We start from the raw sequence: 25,596 nt of genomic DNA, 5'->3' as shown, positions 1-25,596 counted from the left end.
TGTGTGTGTGTGTGTGTGTGTGTGTGTGTGTGTGTGTGTGTGTGTGTGTGTGTGTGTGTGTGTGTGTGTGAGAGGCAGCAGGGTTGGGGTGGGGAGGCGCTCAGTGTTCTTGGAGGAAAAGGTGTTTCAGTTTAGTAAACAGGGTCTTCTGCTGCTCCGCTCAGTGCCCAGTCTGCAGCATAAAGTGAAGCTCTAATTTAGATTAAACTGAGCCATGTTGAGAATTAACATCTGTAAAGACCGCCGAGCTGAAAAAGGAACACCGAGCACTGAAAAATGAATTATGTATTAAAGGTTGTTCCGGCGCTCACGGTGAGATGCTCAGTGCTGTGCGACCATTACCCGGGGCGGCTCCTGATTGACATACTTGTGTGTTATGTTCCACTCCGGCTCGATAAAAAGGAGATTTCTCTGACCTTGCTGTCCAGGGAACATCCAGTCCTACTCAGTGGAAACATTCTTAATAACTCTGTATGTGTGTGTGTTTGCAGCCAAGCTGAGCAGCCAGGACTCGTACAACAACTTCACCAACAACAACATGGGGAACCCGCGGCTGTCCCCACTGCCCAGCCTCACCGTGGTGCTGCCCCTGGCTCAGATCAAACAGCCCATGACCCTGGGCACCATCACCAAGCGCACCGGGTAGGTATACTCACACACACACACACACACACACACACACACACACACACCTCAGCCTTTATTCTCCACAGGAACTCCAGTTGATGAAGCACATGTGTTTCACAGCGACAGTATAAAATGATCCATCACAGAATCCACAAGTTAGGAGGACATTTCACAGCACGGCTTTTCTGTTAAGACTTTCTTCAATAACTTGTCACACACACACACACACACACACACACACACACACACACACACACACACACACACACACACACTTTTTAACATGTAATAGGAAATAAGAGAATATAAAAAAAATAAAAAATAAAAAAATATATATATATATATATATATATATATAGGAAGTGTGTATTCATGCACTTTCACTTCTCCTGTAACACAGTGTGTGTATTATTGGTTAAAACTTTATAAATGTGATCAAAACTTGTGAAGATATGATGAGTCTGAAGACACAAGACTTTGATCAGCACGTGTAGTTACCACGGAGAGTGAGGAATACATATTTAGGAATAATGAATAAATAAATACAGAATAATTACTATAAACCTTATATTCATTAAATGTTCATGTTTTCTGTGTTCACAGCTGAATAATATCATTCTGCCAGTCTTGCATTGTATGTGTATACAGCAGCTGCAGATCCTTCTCATCAGTTAAAATGTCCCTCTGTGTGCTGAACACTGCAGCCTGCTGTATTATGGCTTTTAAACCATTTATTAACTTGCAAAGCTGCAGAGAACAAGAGGCAAATGCTACAGTTGGCAGGGTTGAATAAAGTTTGTCATTGTTATATAAAAATAGTGTAGAGAGAAGACACTAAACAAAACACACATTTCAATTTGTGCAACAAAGCGTAAAAGTAGGTTTAGAGGTGAAACATTCTGGGGTTCCTCTTTTAGAGCCCCCTTTTGTAAACGTACTCCAGGTACAATGCACCACGCAGCAGAAAGCATCACGTCTCCAGAGGGGCTGAGTGCAACCTCACAAACTCAACTCGCTTTACAGTTTGGCCACAGAGGAGAACATTTAAATTACACTGTGTCGCATCTTTAACTTCTCCTTTCTCCATTAATCACATTGTAAAAACAAGGTATTGTGTCAACAGTGGCCTGACGCAGGCCAAAGCTTTTCCTCTCGCACGTCCAGCTGATGCTCATGGACTCCTTTTGTCTCAGGCCACCTCTCCTTTGCATAGTGTAATGAAGCACAACACGCATGCGAACGTGTTCTGCGGCTGTTTGGAAAGAGGATGAAACTCGTGGTGCGTGTCAAGGACAGAAATAAAACCTCGCTATTGATTTGAGATCATGTCCAAGCAGTATTAAATGCGGCGCAGCCCTGCTAGCTTTGAGTGTTGGAACACGTTTTAAACGTGAGGCAGCTCTGCTCGCAGGCACATCTGTCTTTTTTTCCACCTGGATCTTTGCCATGCATTGAAATCATGTAGTTTTAAGACCATCAGCAACTACAAGCCTTTGCTAAGTGCATTTACATACAGTACAGGTGGCTCCACAAATATGGGCAGATTTTAATATTTTCATTTAAATGTAATTTTCATGCCCTGTTTGAATGGGAAATGCTATAATGATTCAAACAGACGGCGAGGGATTTATTTCCCCATGATATTTGATAAGTGAGCTTTGAGGATGAAAAAGTAGAGACCTCATCCTGCGGTCAACGTAAACAACATCAGGCCATTTTCCAAATCATTAAGATGCCCTGCAAAGTTCATTTGGTTTGTAAAATGTATTATTGCCTCTGGGCTGCTGTGGTGTCCTGCTTTGGGATATTTATTATGATGTCCCGGTGCTGGTGGTTTACATTTGGTTTAGCTGCTGTGATATTTAACTTCATACAGAATCAGTCTGATCTTCATTCTTTCAACCTCAGACATTTCTTTTAAATCGCTATCAAGAACTATTATTATTAATAGAACTATTATTATTAACAGGCTTTTTTGCGACACCTTTTTTAATTTTTTGTTTCTGTTATTGGAGGGTATCATTTTGAAATAATTACAAACTACTATTTATTATTATTATTATTGTTATTATTATATTATTATTATTGTTATTATTATTATTATTAGTTAAGGCCTTAATGAGTAAAATCCGTCCTACCTGACCCTCAGTGAGCTCTCAGGTTGCTTGTGTTCCTCTCATTTAGTTACAAAGGGGCCGTTTTCAGCTTTTTTGTGATGATCTGAAAGAATTCATCACATTTTTGAGGGTGTTTTTATTTTATTTTTATTTTATCTATATTGTGTCTCTCTGTTGATATTTCACATTTTTCTGTGGCGGTTTTTGTTGCCTCCATCCTGTATTAAACTCTTTTATTTATTTATTTAGGGATATTTGTTTTTTTTATTCCTGTATGATTTTTTTTGTTTCTATTTTCAGTGCTAATCACGCTGCAGTGTTTTCTTTTCTTTTTTTAAATCTTTGTATTATGTCTTTGGCAGAAAGCTGTTGCTGCTGTGTACTTCTGTTATTTTTCCTCCATCTGTGGCTTTTTGGGTGCTGCTAAGTGCATATTTTGTGGTGTTGCAATTTCAAGACAACACGTCAGCTATAAACTTTAGTTAATGCTGTGAAATATGGAGCTGGTTATTGTTTTTAACTTTTGGACAGTAGCACCAATATGATTCACGTGTTTTAACACGTGGTTTAAGAAATGTAAGCAAAAAGCCTTAACTTAAATTAAAATGAACTCTGACATGAATGAAGTATCAGGTTGAACAATAAGAATCTGAGGAGACGTTGGTGACGTTACATCACCTGAGTGATACAGGTGTTGCTCTAAAACAGAAGCATAGTTAGTTGTATATGAAAGGATTCTTCTCTTGAAAAGAGGACCACGATACTGTTACTTGCTGTCTCAAACAGTGAATATGAGAGCGTTCGTGACCCTTCTATGAGGTTAAATCACTGGCAAGAGAAAACAGCAAGTGAAAATCAACATGAATGAATGAATGAATGAAAATGTATTTTGTACTGTCAACAGTTCCATGAAAAGACCAAATCAACAGTGCGGTATTGTCCCTGTCCTTTGTCACTTCCCTTCCCTGTTTATGACCCTCAGCCTCAAACCCTTTGTCCCTGTAGATGGTTTGAATCTGGAAAAAGGTCACAGAAAGAGAGGGGTTTTAATGTTTTGTCCATCTCTGAGCTGTCTCTCAGGTCAGACAGTACGTTAACACAGCACAAACTGCTGCCTCCAAAATGAACAAAACAAGAACTGAACATTTCTAATAGATATTTTAGATATTTTCTTAAAACATTATATGAACAGAAGGATGCAGGGCTTTTGTTGGGGATTATTTTCAGCTGCAGATTAATAGATAGTTGAGGTGTATGTGGAGCTGAGTGAACAGTGTGTGTGTTCATGGCCATGGAGGAACACCCAGAACACACCTCCCTGACGTCTATTTAGTAAGTGTTGGACAACAGTGGAGCTCTGGGGCTCAGAGGAGGAAGATTTTTCAGGCTTAGGGTTTGGTTTGGGTCTTTTCCTGAGATTTGTTGACAGTATGACAGTATAAAGAATATAGCCAGTTTTATCTTTAACCTGGAAACTGTCTCTTTGTGGACAAATATTCCACATTGTCATTGCCCATTACACCTGGTCATGAAGCACCCCAAAGAGCTCTATTGGCTCTGTAGGACATACTCATGCCTGGTAGGCTGCTGCAGCACCCTTCATCTGTCCATCCAGTCCAGAGGAGGCGTCAGTAGTAATACATCAGGACATGCAGCTGTGAGGCCTGCTCCTGTATGCACACGGCTGCACCCATTCAACAAACACACACACACACACAGAACTGAAGCAGCAGGTTTGGCCCCTAGAGTGGGGGGTGATATCATATGCTTTCACGCTATACTTGCACAGGAGTGCCCAGGCCCCATCTGTCTGTCTGTCAGCCAGCCTCTCTCTCTCTCTCTTTATGTGTGAGTTTGCATGTGAGTGTGTGTGTGTGTGTGTGAGAGAGAGAGAGAGAGAGAGAGAGGGAGAGAGAGAGAGAGGGAGAAGCGTCCGGCAGCTGTATTTACACCTGTATGAGCAGATCCCTGTTGGCAGGGCAGCAGAGGAACACACCAGCTGCTTAACCTACATTCCCTACCAGGCTGTCTTTGTGTGCACTGTGCCATGACACACACACACTCACACACACACACACTCACACACACACACGCACCAACAACAACAACACATGCAAACAGACGCACTGATGAAGCTTTTACCCCCCTCATCGGCCCTGGCACGCATACAGACCACCAATGTGCAAAATGCTGCTGTTTGTCTTCAGTTGCCCTAAAATTTTAACATCAAAGAAAACCTCAACAAGTTCAGCCCCTCCTCTCTTAATTTAGATTTTGGTGTTTTCCCCCCTGTCGGAGTAGGGAGGTAGAGTCGGATGTGGCTCAGCATCCGCCTGATAACCCCCCTCCAGACGAGGCCAGGTCAGGGAGTGAAGGACCACAGCCAAGCTTCTGCTAGTCCTCAAAGTCTCCTGGGACTCCAGAACAAGGAGAGGAGTGTCGGCTCTGGGCCGGCCTCTTGTTTCCTGTCAGCCAAATTTGGCAGAAGGTTGGCCCCGGATGAATTAAATCCCAGGAAAGAAAAAGACACAAAATCAACAGATTCTCTCTTGGTGAAATGTCGCTGTAGGAACTTAATCTGTGAAAAAGATTTAGAGAGAAATATTCAGTCAGCTCTTAGCAATGACTTCTTGTCCCTACAGTCACCAGAGTTAAGGATAGACTTAACTTGTCAAAATGCCTGTCAGTGATAAATTTGGGATTTACGAGCAGTAAAACTGTTGCACACTTATCCCAACTACACACAGTTTGACTTTAACACGGACAAATGAAAATCCAAATGGAAAGATTGTCACAAACAAAACAAAAACACCACCCTTGACCAAATCCTACTGATGACATTTTCAAGCAAATGCAGATAGAGTGCAGGCGAGGTAACGAAAAAGACAACAGCGAGAGAATGAATGAGACCCCGTGACCTGCTGCAGATGTGCCCTCAGATTACTGTAATACGCATATAAGAGCCAGCCCAGTGCTGGAGCTGTTGTCTTACAGAGGCCAGAGCCAGAGAGAGGCTTTAAGAATGCAATGCCCAGCAGCACATGGCAGCAAGACTAAACCATTTGCACAAATCACCTCTCTTCCCTCCCTTTTTAATGGCCCAGGCGGAGCTGCTATTAGGGCCAATGGGTTAAGAGATGAATGTGTGAACGATTATTCTGCGGGAGTGGGGTCATCGCCCTCACAGGTCGATTACTCTCGCTCTTTTCCCCTCTCTCCCTGGCCTCTCTTCCTCAGTAACACACCCACTCACTGCCTTACACCCCTTTTACTCCACTGACCCACGTTTAACTGATGTTTCCCAACATGCTGCTGACCTGTGTGCGACTCTTTTCCACCAAACCTGCTGGTTCAGGCAGTGTGTCACATATCTGGGCACTTTTTGTCTATACTGTGGTCAAAACTGTTTACTGCCAGCTCAACGTGATGGACAATTTTCCCAACATGAGCTCATTCTCCTGTTTTACTCTCAGCAGTGTGCAATTTCACATTTGCACTGTAGCCATGTACACTATACACACATACGTTGAACTACAGCTTGAATTGCTCATAGCAATGATTCACGATTTAAAAAAAAAAAAAACTGCTCAAAGAATCAAACACTGAGAACTTCTAGTTATTTTATCATTGCAAATGTATTTTCTAAAAATGAAAATACAGATGATGCAACACAAAGACTCAAACGCCCACTTTACATTATCGCAAACATCAGGTGGATGTGCTCAGGTGACACACACGTCTTTTGCACACTGATGTCTTTAAAGATTTAAGATTTTTGGTTTTGTTGGTAAAGATTATACATGTTCAGTGCTAAAGATGGAGACCAAACATTTTCTTTGGTGTTTTTGCCTGTATTTGATAGACAGGAAACAACTAGGATGACATGCAACAAAGGTTCATGGTGTGTATCCTAGACCACGAGGTCTCAGCGTCGCCCAGACGTCCCCTTTATTCACCCAGCAAATCACACCCTGACCTAAAGTTGAGCTTGCCATGTCCAGGCCAAGTCCAAGCTGCTATTAGGTGGATTGCAGTGAAGGCACAGAGCTTCAGATGTTGCTGACACTGTTTCAATGTTTTCTATCATCACTTTCCTCCTTCGGACACGGTGGAGAACGGAGGGGTCAGGCCCTCTGGTCACCAGCTGAAGCTTTTGACCGTGACCCACAGGGAGCACAGACTCAATGGTTACTCAATGGTCTCACCTTCACCCACTTTCACTGAGCACCCAGCCTGGTTTCTAACCTAAACTCAAGATGGGTTGTCTTCACAAGCTGCTTGACACGTGATTCGACTTGACAGCCTGGTGTCAATCTATTGCTACTAGCTGCTATTGTCAGCTTGACACACGTCTGTTATAGGGCAACAAAGACCATGTCTGTTTGCTGTGGGACAGACACACTTGTGTTTAGAAACCTGAATTTTGAGGTTGATTGACATTTTGTTTTGTTTTTTAACACCAGAATGCTGTAGTTAATAGAGCATACCGGTATCGATCACTGAACACTTGATCACTCATGGACTACAATTGTTTAGTGGTCTTGACTGGATGTTGAGGTTTCTCTTCAACTGTCTGTGCATCAATTCTGCTGCCATTAATCCCCGTCCCTCTGTTAGCCATCAGCAATGAATTCCACCCTCAATAAGTACCATGAAAGAAGTGGGGAGAAAAAGTAAAAGAAGCATCTTGTAAACCCCAAAGCTGACTTGGCCTGTGCTACCCCCATGGAGATCTCACCCCATTCGTCCATCACTCTCCCACTGGTGTCCATCCATTTACCCAGCTGGAGGCCTAGAGTGGGGCTCAGCAGGTTCGATAGGCTCAGCGGAGGGTAGGCGGTAGAGGCCTTCCACCCCCCTCTGCAACTCTTTGATAAGTGGCAGTTTACCCGGAGCCTACATTACACCGACCAGCATGTTCATTTGTCAACATGCGCTCCAGGAGGAAGACATTCCAGGGCAAGTTGTTGCTCCCCGTCTGCTAAAGTAACATTTTTCTACGCATCCATGTACCAAGACTAATTGAAGAGTGTGTGCGATCGCTGGGAGGGCCGGGCGGATGTGGACAAAAACGATAAAATAAAGAAGTGCTGCAGAGTGCTTTGATTGGCTTGGGATTCTGTTTTTCATGACTTGGGGAGGGTGGCTAGTGGGGACAGAGTTCAGTCTCATCGGACCTTTATTGCTGTAGGGAAAAGGCTTATTTACTGTAAACTGTTTACGGAGCTCTGTCACTATCTCTGGACATGCAGAATAAACACAGGAACACACTCCCACTCCTAATGTCTTGTAAACATTAGAAACACGCACAAACTGACAGATAGACAGAAATACACCCTGAAAAAGACACTACACTCTGGATGACTCTTGCACACAGACACACACACACACACACACACACACACAGACAGACAGACAGACAGACAGACAGACAGACACTGTGTACTTGTTAACATAATCACAGTGAATACACGTTTGCCCACACCCTCGCTTCCAAACAGGCACGCACATTCACAAGACAATGCACAGCCATAAATACACGCTCACACTAAAAAAAGAAGTCACATGCAAACACACAACTCCTTGTCTCAACAATGCCTGAGTGCTGTTAGTGTTATTGGTGTCCCCTGTTATTGGATAAACTCTCCTTACTCTTTCTCAATCTCAACAATCAGAACTGTTTCCCATCGTTTATCTGTGTCGTATTTACACGGTTGGATTCAGACCTACATGTTTCTGCACATGTACCCAATCTCTTTAAAGCTGAGGAGAAAAAAAACATGACAGATGTCTGAAGAAAAAAATCAAAGTCTGTGGATATGCTGCATCTGCCAAATATATGGTATCACACTTTACAGAGCAGCTTGAGCAGATGAATCATCAAACCATCCCGCAGGTTTTCAAATCCATCTTAGCGCACAGACATTCTGTTTCCTGCCTCATATGTGTTGTGCACTTAAACAGACACGTCAAAAAGTATGTAATGTGAAAAGTGTGTTTGCTCAAGTGTGCTAGTTTAATAATGGTTTTTCCGTCTATCTCTGTATCCCCTCACTCCCTTCACCCTCCCCCACTCCCCTCTCATGAAGACCCTACCTCTTTGGGGCGGGATGTTTTGCCATTAAAACTCCATGGTGAGTTTTGCTTCTCCCCTCCTTGGCTCCCTCAGCAGCATGCAACTGTATACTCCGCCACAGCACACCGCCTCCTTTACCTCTCATTTGTCTCCTGGTATATTTTCAACACATTCCACAGAGAGTTTGTGCAGTCATTCCTCAGGGGGAAAAATCCCAAAGAGGAGTGTTTCTTATTTTCTCATCTTTTTTGTGCCTTTTTTTGGTTGTGTTTTTTGCAAACCCCTCAATTTTTTTTTTTTGGTTTTTTTTTTGCGTCAATGTTGAGTTTTTGTCAGACGATGATTCAACATTTTGTGTTAAAGCCACCACAGTACTGATGTGAACAGAGGAGTTTTGTTGGATATGATATGTATGTAGAGTGTGCAGACGCCTTGTATTACCGCTTATTGTTTATCAATGCTTAACTTTTTGTGAGGAAGGTTGCAGACATAGAAGAACTACACGCTAAAGATTTGTAGTCCAGGGGACACGTTGGGGTTGGGCTTTAGGGCAATGCCATAGCTCTCCTTGTCTGGTTACCGTGTGGTTTCTTTGAGCCACCCACTAGGAAATGACATCTCTGTCGTCCTTCTTTCTCTCTGTTTAGACCCTCCATGGTGTTTTTCCAAGAATAACGCCTTTGTGTAAAACACATGTTGTTCAGATTTCTTTTAGCCCGCTTTGGTTACATTTTTTTCCCGTCGGATGTGTGTTTGCACGCAGTAATTGTGCCTTGTCATATTCTGGTATTGTGAAGTGTCTTGTGTGGGTATAGAAATGTGAGTGATGTGTACCCCTCGCCTACAAAACATATCTATTCTCACCTGAATATCAACAAGCAATTTGATGATACAGAATAAGCATTACACCACTTAGTAGCTAGTCTAGTTCCAGACGTCTGAATTGCTGCCAGTTCCTTCTGTTTTTTCTCAGTGATTTGTTGTGCTTATCGTAGGCTGTTTGCACTGAAAAAACATCACCTTCCTTTGTCAAAGTTAGAAACACCAACACAAAAGTAGCCTGAAGAATGATCACGAGCTCGCTGAATGCAATGCGACTGGACAGATACTTTAAATCAGTTTGCAGAAATAACGGCCCTTCATTTCCCTTTGATTAGCAAGAAAAACCTTAACTGGTCTCAGGAACCTCGACCACGGCGGTTTGCAAACAGCAAAAGTGAAAAAAGGGGAAATTGAATCCGATGAACTTTCATTTTTAAAAATTTCGAGTCAAGCCTTACTGCTAATGCCCGTCACTAATAATCAAACGTAGGAGGGCAGAGCATCTTCCAATTCAAAGAACCTTTTCTTACAGGAGGCAGAAGCCAAGTCTCTTGTCAACGCTGTCTCATGAAATCAGATGCTTACAAGCTTTTAAAAGAAGCCCCATTATGACAGAGTCACTTATGGAGAGATGATTGAGTGGCTCAGTGAAGTGAACTTTTCCCTTCCCGGCTCCCTGCTCTCCAGCTCCTCCCTGTTGACTCCATTCACTTTAGAAAATGAATAGCATGTGGTGCCTTCCCCGAGTCTTGGGTTTCGTCTTTTGTTGTGGGCAGTCACTCATACTTTTTAATTGAAGCTTTTTTCTTTCTGTCTTCATCCACCTCCTGCTTAATCTAGGCCCTTAGTGATTTCAGAGCGTATACTTTTCAAAGGTACACATCATTAGCTTTGGAATCTTGACCCTCACAATAACTGCCTTCCGCTCAAATTGGAGTTGGTTAAACCTATATTGTTTCTCTAATAGTGTATGCCTTGAGACGTGAGCTATGACAGTCCATTTGCCAATTTCAGCCTTCAGCACGCCTTCTGAAAGCTCAGAGTAGTACCCAGAGTTGAGTCACACATTTTAGAATCATAGAGCCCTCCTTTCATTTCCTCTTCCAGGATACCTAGAATTGTATCGTGCCTTCTCAGATTTCCATTTCATGTCCTAAGGATGTAATTCAAACAACTGCTTTTGCGGTTTGAGAGCCCTATTTGCTGGCCAAATACACGAGCTTACACCAATATACTGTATGAACAGTATGTTATTTGCATAATCGGACTCCATAGAGTACTGAATGAAGCTACAGTCTAAGGAGTGGGAAAAGGTGAAACAATGTCTCCTTGAACATTTGATGCCCATTCTCACATGTTCACTGAGTTTCCCCAGTGGTTGTCATTAGTGCTGTGTGTTCGACACGGCTCCAAGTCTGCCTTTTTTCTAAGGGCTGTTGTAAAATAATAAATGTGACGTTGAAGGATGTGTCCTCCACATGACTGCCCTCTCTCTCTCCCTCTCTCTCTCTCTCTCTGCCTCTCTTTCTTTCCCTTCCTGGGCGCAGTATTAATACCGGCTTCCTTTCTGATTTGAATTAACCATATGGCCCAGAATCAGTGCAAACAACAGCCGTCCAGCTCTTTGTCACTGGATTGCCAGCTCAAGTGAGCTCTATCATATTTGTTTACTGTGAGGGCCCTGAAAATAAATGGAAGCTGCCACTGGACTTCCATCCCCCCTCAGAGGCGCCTCACGTTAACCCCGGACATAGTAATGCAAAGGGACTTTGATGGTTGATGTTGCAGATTGAATTATGCCCTTGAGGAAAAGCTATTAGCTCAGTCAAGAGTCCTCATTTGTTAAATTAAAAGTGGAAATGACATGCGAGTAGTCTTCAGTGAATTAAAGTTGCAAAGAAAATGGATTCCACTCCCTGCTAAAGGGCAGTCGTACAAAAGAAAATCTTGTGGAGGGAGAGGGAGAAAGAGATTTGCCGTTTGTTTAGTGACATCCCCTCCCCCGCTGCTTTTTAGTATTTTTATGCTTTATAATTCATTGCTATTGGGTTACGTTTTTTGTAACTTGGTGCCATCCACCAACCCACTCCCCCAGTGGTCCACTCCAAAAGACTGGTTGTCTTCCATGTGCAGAGCAGAAATAGGCCCTTGTCTGCTGGAGCTGTGTCTCTCTGTCGTAAGGGCAGAAACCTCAACACTTTTAAGGGCACTTCAAGTGAGATCAAGAGGAAAAGGATGATTTAAAATACAGATGAATAAACTTTAGTGGTCACTGTATCCCGAGGAGACGAGAACCGAGCTGTGATCTTTTGTCCTGTTGGCAGGCTCTGCCCAAACCCAGCTCATCAGCTATGAGACCACAGTGGGCAGCCAGTATTATAGCTTGCCATCACAGACTTACAAGTATACGTATTGTGATTATATATGTGTGTAAATGTGTTATAGTAAGTATAGATGTATATGTCGTCCAGCCCTTCCCTGATGGCTGCAAACAATAATCTCTGCTGTGACTCCTAAAAGTCCTTTTCCGCTGATTTGTCATTCTCTCTTCAAGAAAAGCTGTAAGATTTAAACAATGTTTTTCCTTGATTTATTATTCAACTTGCTTTTACGTCCAAAGACAACATGAAGACTACGAGGAGGTTAGAATATCTCCCAGTGCACAGTGTAAGTCGCTGTGTGGTATATTCGTCAGCCCCAAGCTCTCACCCTTGAAAACCAACATCAGCTTGCTCTGAAATAGGATTTGTGTTTCCTGGGTTATTGAAACCAGTGAACCACAGGGCCTTTGAGGGTTTAACATATTTTCCAGCAATGGGAGAGATGGAACACCAGGGTTTTCTGCAATTAAACACCTCACCAAAGAAGAACTTCGACTCCCACATAGTCATAGTTGGGAATACTGTTCCTACTCTGGAGCAGTGAACAAAAGTTATATGGTGTCTTGTGACTAAGAGATCCCTTGTCTCCCCCCATTCCCTGAACATGCCATTTTTACTTTAATGGATCACAGAAGGGTTAGCAGTAAGTTTAAAGACTATACATGTCCCACATGCTTTATGTCTATTTTTCTTATTTGTTTATTTTTTTCATTTGTATATTTCCTCTTAATTTGCCTTACCCTGGTGCCACTTTGTTAAGATTGAAAGGCAGAAGAAAGGGGACATGCTTAGGGGAAAAATGCAGCAATGGAAACAGTCCCTTTTAGCTTGTGGATGGCTAACCGGACCTGTTTGATAAAAGCTTTATCTTTCGGTTGGGCTCGCAGACGAATAGGCCCGAGGAAGAGCTTGGAGGAGAAGACAAGGGCACCCAGGAGTTAGCCAATGCAATATCCTGAGTGTGACTTTATCTCCCCCCTCCATCTTCCTTTCACAGACAAGGCTTACTGTGGATATTTGGTTATTCAGCCTTCTCCCCTTGACCCAGCACTAATAAATACAAGCTCCAAAACTTGTATAAAGGCCGTTCTTATGACTACCTTCACCACTTCCTTTTCCCCTGATCCTTCTTTCACATGGTGTTGGCCAAACAAAGACATCAACATCTCCTCGCATCCAGGGAGTTATTTATGAGGTGCTGACAGTCTGAAGGGAGGCAACAGAAAGAGAGTTTCCCAGCAACAGGTTTTAGCACTTAGTATCGTCAAAGTTAGTTGACCTACTGGACACACAGTCCTCCCCTACATACTTTATATAGTTTGACAACCTTTTTCCTAAGAGGCAAATGTATCGATGAGGTCTGGATCTTTTGTTTAGTGGCAACTAGTGTCATTTTATACTCGTTACATTCTGTACATGCCGACCTGCGTCGCCTCCAGGACCTGCAGATGTACGGGAGTCAGTGCTGCCACCTACAGACACATTTTTGCAGCAACTTTCACGCTTGCAGCACCTGCAGGCAATGAGAGTTAAAGCTGCACATATTTTCATTTGATGCTGGTTTTTATGTATGTTTTAGATTTCATGTTTAGCACTTGTGCCTTTGTTGATAAAATGTACGAAATTTTAAAAGCACTACATTTGAAGCTTTTTAAATGCAGCTATTTATTTATTTAATGTATTTACCAGTATTTTCCTCTTTAAACATCTATGAAGAGAGCTAGTGAGTGGAACATTATTACGTTACGTTATTTAGTCTACACACTGATTTCAAAGTCAAAAATGAACTTCCATGGCCAAAAGTATGGACCAAATTTCAAGGCTTGAGCCCAAATCTCTGTTGGATGTAGACAAAACAAAAAACTCATACATGCATAACCAACATACATTATTATTTATTATTATATACACATTATTTCAGTAACACCCACTTTTGTATTTCATGTGTTCAGAGGCAAAGACAAATCCTTACCAACCTTATTTACAGGACAATACGTCACATATTTTTCATGTCCGTCATTTCTGTAAACCACTAATGCTCTTCAGCATCACTGAGAACTACAGCCCATCCCAGCATACACACTCAAAAAGCAACTGTAGATCAATAACTACTGTACACTCATTGCTTGCGGGTGGCACAGGTACCGAAATTGCAGAAACCTTTGCTTTCCTTGGTTGGACAGTTCCTGATATGTCTGGTTTCAGCTGGTTCCCAAAGCTAACTATCCATTTCTGCTTATATTTGTTCCACATAAACCTAAAATATAAAACACCCGTACAAAGTTCCTCACTAGAGAGCGAATATTAGCCAAGATAAGGACAGGCTGAATTCCAATATTCTTTCAACTGGCAATACAAAGCAACAAAATGGAAAAAGTGAAAAAATTCTGCATCAGTTTCTTTGTCTGATTTAGCCTCGTCCTTTTTCCCAACAAATGTAGGTATGTGTAGACAGAAGTGAGTGATGTGTTGCTTCCACACCAATGTGGCTTCCATAGGGTCAAGGCTAAGCACCCCTCTGGGAACGTATGACACCACCTGGAGTCTTCAAGCCCTTAGCCCACCTCATGCCTGATCTGCTGCGACCACGTTTTACTGTCCAGGTTGGTTATAAGGCCGGACAATAATACCAGACCTCGCTACTGTTCTCTGATCATTACCATATGGGGAGCCCTATTACAGCTGAAACCCCTTTCTGTGTCCGCTTCCTCTCAAGCAGTCCTGACATGCTGAATAATCCAATAACTCCCAATAAACTCTATCCTGTGGCCAACACAAAGTCAGGCAGCCAGGAAAGGCAGCATGGACGCTGCTGCTGTGCGGTGCGTGTTCCATTGAGTGTAGCAGGTACAGGATGAAATACAAACCAGAGAGGCTTATTTAAGGAAACAGAAAACAGGTCTCTTACATCTCAATGCCGACGCGGTAAACAGCCATTTAGCACAATAGTGCAATAGTTTATTTATAATTTGGCTGATGAATGATCTCTGGCTGATGTTGCAATATGCTGCACCAAAAGAAAGGCCAGGAGCAGCTTTCCAACAAACCCAGTGTTTACAGGAACCCTCTATGGCAGAGTACCCACTGCACCGGCTCTGTAGGTTTTGGAGTTGATGTGACTTTTTGTCGGCCTCTACGTGGACAATCTGTCTCACACATCCTTTCCTTTTCAGACAGCAGGGTGATCTAGAATGGTGGCTGAATTGTGTATAGGGGATGACCGAACAGGTGGATGCTTTTGAGTTATTTTGTTATTTTCTGATACCTGATATATTTCATACATCAACATTTGTGTCGGAGCAAAATTAATTTTCTCATTTTCTGCTACTAAAGTGGTTGTTTTCTTTGCAGACATTTGAATTTCCCCTTGCTTAGCTCCTTGCATGCAAAGCAGTTTTTTAAAGTCTGTGTTTATTGTTCACAGATGTCGCTGTATAATTTTCATATTCTTTCCTCCAAGGTGTTACGTTTCTGAATCCGATTCTGCTTGATAAGTAAGATCTTGGTCTCAAAAGTGCTGCACTCATTTTAACTTCAATAAATTAGCAAATACATTTAAAAACATTCATGCAATTGCTGAATTCAAGTGAGACCACTGGGAGTAGTTCACATTGTGTGCCACCCTGTCAGTTTTGGAGGGAAAAGTCTTGAATTCTTTGACAAGACAAGACGTGAAGTCTGCTGCTCTTCTCCAACAAGGTTGATGGTAAACATCGTCTTTTGGTATAAGCTTGGAATTATCAATTATCTCCATGGTCTCACTTGGTTACAGTACTGAAACCAGCCAATTATAACTAATTGGAATTTGACATGTGTGTTTTAAACTCTAAACAGAGCACCTTTGAGACCCCGGACACACTTTTTTCTATGTCTCAACATTGTACTCTTTTCCCTCCTGAAGCAAAGCTAAGCCGCCTCCTCAGATCTCCCCGAGCAAGTCCAGTGGAGGAGAGTTTTGTGTGGCTGCCATCTTTGCCTCGTCTCGCTCCTGGTTCATCACCAACCCCAACATGAAAAGAGAGAAAGGTTAGAGGATGGCCACAGGTGCTCTTCACATTTACCTAGGGTCAATATCCTGGAAATGTCTTTGCATCTGTCTCCAAAAGTGAAAACGGATGGATGCAAAGTCTTGACATGTGTTTAACTACCTGCAGTTTCTGGCTCATTATTATCAACGCACTTTTGAATGATTGTATTTTAATCACTGCCTTCTTTCTTATCCTCTTCCCAGATCAGTCCAGGCAATCGGTTATTGACTCTCTCTACATCATCAGTTGCTACGGTAACTTGGTGGAGCATGTCCTAGAGCCTCGTCCAATTAGCACAGCTCAAAAGATTAGTGATGACACACCTTTGGAGCTCAGCACCTGCCCAAGAGCCTGCTGGACTTTAGCCAGGTAACACTGCGTTGACCACTTTCTCCCAGAAAAAGTGCCTCTAATTCATTCAGTCTCGTAACTGATTTATGTTTTGGAGCAGGACCCCCCAGTGGAATGAGCTGCAGCCACCCTTCAACTCCAACCACCCCTTGGTGTTGGCCTCAGACCTGGTGCAGTACTACCAGTATCTTCTGGCTGGTAAGTGCTAAACAAATCTCTCTTTTTGTGCACAAACAAACGTATTCGTGGTATCAGGTTGTGTTCAAATACAATGCAAAGTTACATTTTGGAGAAGCATAAATGCAGTTAAGTCAGCGGAAAGATGCAGCAGCTCAAACTGAGGCAAACATGTGTTTTGGGTTTTAAATTATTGGGATCCTGATAAAGAAGGAAACATTATAGTAGTGCTACAAAAATACAATAACCCCTTTTTGGATCAGGCTTTCGGTACGTCGGTTCTGCATTTATTTTGATTGGTCTTACTCCTGTAAGGCAACGCTGTGCAAACAATTTCTCTAAACTGCATATGCACTTAAATCACTGTGGACCTGCATTTTTCACTTTTTACAACAGAAATATGTTGAGCATAAAATGAAAATACAGGCTGAGGGCAGTTTTTAAAATTTAACGCTGCTGCGTTGAACTTGAAAATGTGTGGTAGCATCAAATAAGACATTGTGGCAGATGGCAGTGCACACTGCCGAGCAAATCAGACCCGGGGTCACTGGAAGTCAGAATAAAAAACACAAGAACTGCACCAGTTTTTACAATTTTAAACAAAAATGTAAATCATTGGAACGGTTTGGAAGATGTTTTCACCACATAAAAATCAATAAAATGTGAAAAATAATACAAGTGTAATATAATGTGGCTTTGAGATAAAAGAATATTTGTATAATATATAAAAAAGTAAAGTATATTATATAAAAGTGCAGACAGTTTAGGATCAACCATGATTAAACAACCAGTCTTCAAGCTGAGATAAGAATATGATTTTTTTGTTTGTCATTTCAGCTAAATGCTAAATTCTTCTTCTTCTTCTCCTTATTATTATTGTTGTTATTGATGAATAATATAATAATAATAATAATAATAATAATAATAATAATAATAATAATAATAATAATAATAATAATAATAATAACGATAATTGAATAATAATAATAATAATAATAATAATAATTGATTTGCTACAAAAGGAGGTTGAAATACCAGTTGCAGTGATGCTGTTGCTGTACCTGCCTGGACTGTATGCACAGTGTTAGTTTACTGCATGTATGCATCTTAAAATATAGGTCTGTGCATGTTGTGGTTGTACTGGCTGACACAGCCATGTATGTTTCTGTATGTACTGTATGCCTTATTAATCAAAGGCTTGACCCCTTATTCCTGCTGATGTTTCATGTTGAAAGCCAGTCGCCAGCCTCTTATTGGTGCCACATGCTGAGGAGAGACCTTTCCAGTCAGCTGCCACAACATTTTCTCTCTCAGAGACTTAAAAAGAAAAAAAACGAAAACACCATTTCTACCATTGCACGTCCTCCGAGCCCTGTGAGCACTAATCCTGTTTCTTCTGTTGGGTTCTGCACCGTGAGTCTATCTTGTGCCGGCCACACTGCACGCCTGCTTCAGGACATGCTAGCACAATGCCATAAGATGCCGCACTCAGACCAATTAGCTGACACCCTAAACTCTCTCTAATTCAATAACAAGTACAGAGCAGTGAGCACTTTAGGTTGCCCTCTGAAAGGCCAATTCGCAAAAAGCGAATGCGAGCGCACACGGATGGCCACACACGGAATCAATCCACCCCCTGGAATAGGCTGGCGTTTTGAGCTCACTCCATAATTATAAACACACAAAATCTGTAATTAGCTCTTGCGGCTGCTCCGGGGCAAGTGGTGGCTGTGTTTACCCTAATCTCTCTACTCGTCTCCGTTGACTTCTGCAGTGCTCCAGGTCTAACTGGTAGGATATTTTCTCAAATTAGTGCTAATGGCCTCTCCTAGTGTCAGAGCGATGAGGACACGTTGTGGTGACGGGCGCGGGCGTCAGCTTTTTCCACCATTCTCTCTGCCAGCATTGGCAGTGGAAGTGGCTGCATAATGAGAGAGATTCATTGCATTAACATTTACATCCAATTAACAATAGCCTGATAACACCGCTGTGTCTCTTTATTCCCCGAACCAACCAAGTGTGATCCGATGCGAGCTCAAGACGCTATAAACATAATTGTTCAGCCCTCTACCCACCTCTTGTGCCCCTGCCATTTGTCCTACGGGTCAGTGTCCTATACACCACCAACACTGACAGAGTTGCTCTTGGAGTGCCACCTTCCATTTCTGCACTTTGCGCCCGAGCACAGACTCTCTACGTCCTGTTCCTCAGCATGCGTCCCGTTGCCAGCCCTCTCCTCTGCCGTGTCCTCCGGGGCTTGGCAGCGCGAAGGAGAAGTGATCCAGGAGAAAGAGTCGATTTGACCTTAGGATGAATTACAGCACAGCCATACGCCCCTTGTCCAGCTGCCTCTTGCTGAGCGTAAAGATTGTGCCGCTGCAGAGGAAACTGAAAAGACACACTGTTCTTACTTGCAGAACAAATTGTGCTATCTAGGTCTAATTTACATTGCCGATATACCCATTACAAGACAGAGCAAGCAATAAGAGAGGAAACAAGAAACTTTTTTTTTACTGCTAGATGAGAAACAGAAATAGTCAAAGAGTCAAAGAAATATGTATAATTATCCCTTCAAGCTAATTATCTATCATGCTGTCACTGTGTCTCGAGAAAAGGTGGTGCAAGGCGAAGAGGTGGCAACGCTTGATTGACAGGTCATGGTCTCCGGTCTCGTGGCTCTATATTGGATGACCCAGGCTGATTAAAAATGCAGAATGCAGGGAAAGGAATAGGAAGGGTAGAGGAAGGGCCGAGGTCAGGCCAGACCGGAGCCTCCAGGACGGGATGATAAAAGGCAGCCGTGGCGCCACTTCATGGTCACTATCTCCACCTGTCCATCTGTAGCAGCTACTGGCAGCACTCAGCCTCGCAGAGGATGGCAACGTGCAGCACTGCCTCGGAGAGATAAGGAAGAAAGAGACACACATTATACAGTATACTCTCAAACAGAGGAGATGCTGTAGTACGATCTGGCTTAATAAAAGCGGTCTCCAGCCAAGTTTTTAGTGTTTGGGGAATCCTCTATCTATAGCTGAGGCGGAATCACAGGGCTCCTGTCTGTGTCACCAAAAGTACCCATTTGTCTGTGAGCAAAGTGTGTGAATGGGCCCCTCTTCTTCTGGCCAAAGGTGTTGGAGCTGGGTAATAAGCGAATGACTTCTCTAATCCCTATGATAACAGTGTCTCCACTTTGATGAATGTGAGGTTTTCACGCCCTCATTAGCTACATTCAGACTTTTTATTCAGAGTGAGTTTTTTCCACGTATGGTTTTTTTGTCAGGGTGATATTTATCTAGCTGTCCGCAGTATGTTTTCCAACACCTCTTCCCCTCACCGCAAAGTTGCTCCGAAGCAAACAAACGGGTGAATAATTTACCACCTGGATTTCTGGCTGGCTCCTTTGAGCCTGGTGATGATGGCAGCAACAGAGGCTGTGCTTTTTGGCCGCGGCCCTCCCCTCTCTACCTGTCATATAATGTGCTAATTGTGGAGACTGACTGACTGACTGGCTGGCTTGGCTGCTCTCTTGAGACTTTGAGGCCCATGACAGGCCAGCCACAGTTGCCTCGTCAATAGATCTAATTGCTCCGAGAGAGGGGCCAGAGTGAAGGCTTTGGAGCATCAGGCGTTTGGTAAAGAGAAACCATGGCGCCATGACTGGGTCAGTAATCAAAGAGAGGCAGAGAAAGGATGGGGTAAGTGTAGCGCTGGCTGAATGAATGAACTGTCAGTCAAATACTCCCTGAATGATATATAATGACTAAGCTATCCCAGTCTGTCAGTGTGCCAGCACCTATCTGCCAGAGTACTACTCAAAAGAGGAAAGCGAGAAGAGAGGAAAGCGAGAGGAGAGACAGGTGGAGCGGTCGAGAGGGAGCGCAGCGAGTGAAACGTCTGGTGACCAAGTGCAGCAGGTCAAAGCAGAGAGAGGAAAAATAAAAGACGAGCAAAATGAATCTTTAAAAATTACAAATGAAAGAGATAAAGGTGAACAGAGCGGACAGCCCAGACAAGACGGCTATCCCCTGCCACCGTGCAGCCAGCCCTCCAGATCTATCAGATTGTTAGCCCCTTATCTGTCCCTGGAGATCCGCCTGTCCGGCCCCTGGCCCAAGGCCCCGGGAGGTCGGGCTACATCAATACCGAGGCAGCCTTTGTTCTTGTTCTGACTCCCTGCTTCACTGCTCTGGCTCACAGGCCACTGGCTACCGGCCTTCAGCGCAGCAAAACAGCACTCTCTCCACAGTCAATAAAGACCGTGGCACAGACAACTCTGTTCCTCGGCAGTGAGGGAAGACTGTTTTTCTGCTTATATGGGTGTGTAAGCACATAGTCATCACATTGGTTACTAAAGAAACGGAGCAAAAAACAAGTCAGACTTCATTCATCCTGCTCTTTAACAAGGCAGCTATTATTTAAAGCTGGCTGGAAGTCATATCTTATCAGTTTGAGCTTATCTTTGACATCAACCGCCATAAGGACAGAGCACAAGTCATGGCTCTGCTGACTGAAAGTTGTAGTTTTATTTTTCTGTCATTGTTGGTAGATGTTGTAATTAGGCAGTCCAGTATATAAATATATATATATATATATATATATATATATATATATATATATATATATATATATATATATATATATATATTTATATATTTATATATTTACACTGTTTCTCATAAAGTTAGAATAATTGTTCAATACCCCCAATTTAGTTAAAGCCTGAATACACAGTCTGCAGGTTAATTGTGGTTAAAGTTTCACTGTGATATGTTTGGAAGAGTTTGATCAATAAAGTTGAGAAGATATAAACTTTATTTATCAGGAATAAATCACATTGTCACAATCATTTCATGAGAAGAGGTAAAAAACATTTTAGTCCAACTTTATGGGCAACAGTGTATATAATATATATATATATATATATATATATATATATATATACACACACACACACACACACACACACACACACACACACACACACGTTCTATTGTCTATCTCCATGTTTGGAACTCCTTTTCTATTTACACCAACAACTTTACTCCCCAAAAAATAATGTCAAACTTGTTGTCTTTCTTTTGCAGTTAACACATTTGCCATCACCAGGCGGTAGGAGAGGTCTCATAGCCAGTGTGGATTTATGTTTTTTCCATAAGATAGTGATGGTGCAGGGCTGGGAGTCACCACTTCTAAACCTTAAAATAAACTTCATCCAGTAACACGTGCAAGCATGCATTTCTGGTGGTGTATAATAACTGTAACATGAACGATGTGTACCTCCTGTTTATCCAGCAAGCATCAGAAGGAAAGATAATAATTTTGCAGAGATATTATAGATTGTTTTTCAGATAATGCTTAAAGTTCACGAACCGTATTTCATCTTTTCACCTTTATCTGAGCCAGCCCCCCCCCATCAGCACAGCCCCTTGTGGTTCTTAATGCAGTGCAGTTTCTGATCCGAATGGCTTCACTGTTCTCAGTTTTGGTGTGTTTGGCCTGCAAAACGCTGAGAGCCACTGTTTGCTCTGTGTTACGCTATTTTCAGCACATTTTTTCAAAGTCTCCCAGTTCCTTTTTGATAATTCCTAAGTAATGACACCTTGCTGCTTCATCTTATCCATCAATAAGAAAACACAGTCTTTTGTACTGAGCTCAGAGCCATACATTCAGACTCCTCTCTTAAATGTGTTGCAATAAGTTTGCACTTAAAACATTTGCTGCTGTGAAATTGCATTGACGATCTGTCTCTTAAGAGCCAGTAATGAGTACTGTAAAAGCAGAAGGCCGAGTGGTCGGCTAGCCGGACGCTAAGATGGGTTGATATGACTGTAACTGCCGGGTCAGTCTGGCTCCTCACATGCACACACACACCAACACACACACACACCAACACACACACACACACGGGGAGGGATGTCTCTTTGCTTGACCCATGGGGATGACCACCAGCTCCCCACACCGGAGCCTGGCTGTGACTGGCCATTGAAAGCCCCCCCAATGGAAACCTGAACCAGCCAGTCCACCAACTGCTTCAGAACATCAATAATTAATTAGGGAACAGCTATTGGCCCCAAGGGTCAGAGAGCACGGAGGGAGGGAGGGAGGGAGGGAGAGAGGGAGGGAGAGAGAGAGAGGGAGGGAGGGAGGGAGAGTGGGAGTGAATTCAGTGGTAGGAAATAGGGGAGTCGTGATTTTGTTTAATAAGTAACACAGCACCGGCTTTGTTCTTCTCCCTTCCATTTCCAAAGGACATGAGAGCTCTCTCTCTCTTACTCTGGTCCAAGCTCCCTTTCCCTCTGCACGGTATCTGTCAACACTCATTTCACCCAGATTACAAAAAAAACCCAAACCAAATCTCATTTCACCGGCGGTGGTATTTTACCATAGGTGTTTGTGTTCCTGGTTTTATTGGTGAATGTATTTGTTAAACGTGTCTGTCCCTGGCATGTTCATGGCTCCACTCTCACATAATTGAGATGAATGGGATATTTTTCATGGTGCTCACAGCTCTGACAATTCAAGACAAACAATTCCCTCCAAAAGAATAGTCCCCTCGCTGCTGTGAGCGCCACACACTGATGTCCATTTACCTCTGTTTTATTGGGGTGGAGGCAGAAGTCTCAGACATGGACAAAAGGTAGCTCCAGAGGTAAGTATTGTTGTGTTTCTGACGAACTAAGCCTTTAAAAGGTCCTGACAAAACTAATTCAATACAACAATGTCTTTACTGGTTTGGTTTGATGTGTGGTTCGAGCTGTTTGTGAAGGAGAAAATGTCAGACATTGCCTGGTTGCTGCTCCTCTCACTGTTTTATATCTTTGTAAATTTGATATCTTTGGACAAACAAAAGACATCACCAGATCAATTCTTTTGTTGTACAATTATTGTAAAATCATTTAATTTTTGTGATGTAATTTAGACTCAACATTTAATCGAAAAAATAATTTACACGTTAATAAATAATTGTTTTTTAACTTATCAAAGTTTTAATATATAAAGGTTTGATTAGAAAAGTTCAAATATGAATCTATAAATGTGTACAAATGGAAAAAAAAACAATATTTAACCAGGATACTGAGGCGATCATCATATTTCAGTGTCCAGTGTTCAGGGAGTAACCAGGAATAATGTCTTCATGATAAATATTTTCTCATGGTTTTCTGTTGAGGCAGTTTAAGTTTCTGTAGGTGGCGCCTTCTGTTTAGCCACAGCGGCTGCTCACTCCTGCTTCACTCAGTCCTTTGCAGACTTTTTTTTTTTTTTTAAAACACAATTGAGCACACTGCGAGCCTACTCCAGCTGCAGGTGTAAGAGCTGTGCAGGCCTCATACTTCATAAGGGAAAAGTGTGTGTCGGGGTGATGTGGAGGTGGGTGTCGGAGTGACATTTGTTACATAGGTGTCAAACACCAAACTACCTCCATCAGGGCCGTATGAACACCTGGCACGAGTGTGTGTGAGTGAGTGTGTGTGTGTGTGTGTGTGTGTGTGTGTGTGCACGCATGCGTGTGTGTGTGTGTGTGTGTGTGTGGAGGGGGTGGTGGGGGGGTAAAGACAGGAGCGCCTCCTGTGCTCCAGATGTGGACTTGACAAGTTTATTAGCCATTCCTGTGTTAAACAAACCCCATCCCTGAGGTGGGAGACAGAGAAAGGACTGATTCTACACATTAAGCCTCATTCTCCACGCCTGCTTATTCAAGCCTGCAAGAGCCCCATCTGTCTCTGGGTCTCTCTGTCACTCTCTCTCTCTCTCTTTATATCACACACATGTTTCTCTCTCTCACACACACTTTACTGTACACTTGCTTTTTTTCACACACACTGGCACGCACCCATCTGCCCACATGAGACAAAGAGGAAACATGGGATTTTTCTCTTTTGCTCACTGTTTTTTAATTTCACAAACTAAGACTCTCACGTGTGTCGGACCATGCGGTCACTTTGCAAATTTGATATGTTTTTGTATTCATTATGATCATCATAATTATTATATTTGAGCACAAAATGAGTGCTGCCACAACTGGATTGGTATTGGCTGTCAAAGCCCATATCAGTCACACCGTAAATACTCCAACACACTTTAATAAACTACTTGTCAGTTATAATTTTCCTTCACAGGCTGATTTATGGAAATACTTCATAGTAATATGGGATTCAGTGCCGTGGTCTGACCACTCAGTCGGCTTTGACTTGCTGATATCCATCTCTGATAGCTACATCAGTGTCATGTTTAATAATGTTGGAACCTCAAGAATATCATAATGTAGGAATCATTGAATACGTAAATGTTTTAGATACTTACTGAAAATGATGATATTGGACATTGGCACAAAATGTTGTCATCTTCAAAATATCACTTCATCGTTGGCTCACATAGTGATTTGTGTGTGTGTGTGTGTGTTTTGTCAGCGATGCCCCCAGGAAGCCCAGGCCCAATCACACGTCACGAGTCGTCAGACAGCCTGGCGTCGGACCACAGTGGCCAGGAGGACGAGGAGTGGCTCTCTCAGGTCAGAACAACGTTACAGTGACATTAAGTCAGTCTGTGACAAGCAGACGGCTGATTGACATTAACTGACAATAAGTGAGCTCACACACAGAGTTTGGTTGCTGCGGTCTGAGTATTAGCGTTTCATACACAAATGAGGTTCCTGAAGAAAGTGCCTGCTTTATTTTGAAACATGTTTGTTTCCCTATGTTTTAACAGCAACCCAGCTACTACTTCAAAAATGTCCTGTCCCACTGACCAATATTTTCCATACCGCTAATAACCAAAACAAACCCTCTACTGAGTGAGTGCTGTAAATGTGCAAACATTTGCAAACAAGTGCATGTGCAATTTTAACAACTCTCTCAACTTCCAACTTTGAGAGTTTGGGATGACAGATAAAGCAAGTAAAGCAAAAAGTATTTAATATTGATATAAAATAGAGAATTAACACTCCAAAAGGACGGATAGCCGTTCTGTCACTGCCAGGATTCAGTCCTCAATTTATTCTACTTTTACACGTTGTTGTC

At 42.6% G+C, this 25,596-nt stretch overlaps 1 protein-coding gene across 1 annotated transcript in view; it reads left to right on the top strand.

Moving 5' to 3' along the window:
• bcas3 (BCAS3 microtubule associated cell migration factor) overlaps positions 1–25,596 on the top strand; it is a 299,931-nt gene that overhangs the window by 80,333 nt on the left and 194,002 nt on the right. The window contains exons 16-20 of the mRNA XM_070828991.1: positions 492–642; positions 15,925–16,049; positions 16,255–16,420; positions 16,503–16,600; positions 24,988–25,088. Of these exons, the coding sequence (XP_070685092.1) occupies positions 492–642; positions 15,925–16,049; positions 16,255–16,420; positions 16,503–16,600; positions 24,988–25,088 (641 nt within the window). The remainder of the gene's footprint in view (positions 1–491; positions 643–15,924; positions 16,050–16,254; positions 16,421–16,502; positions 16,601–24,987; positions 25,089–25,596) is intronic.

Source organism: Pempheris klunzingeri, chromosome 4, assembly GCF_042242105.1.
Source record: "Pempheris klunzingeri isolate RE-2024b chromosome 4, fPemKlu1.hap1, whole genome shotgun sequence".
NCBI lineage: Eukaryota > Metazoa > Chordata > Actinopteri > Acropomatiformes > Pempheridae > Pempheris > Pempheris klunzingeri.
The sequence above is the reverse complement of the archived record's forward strand: the minus strand, read 5'-3'. Positions and strand labels throughout refer to the sequence as shown.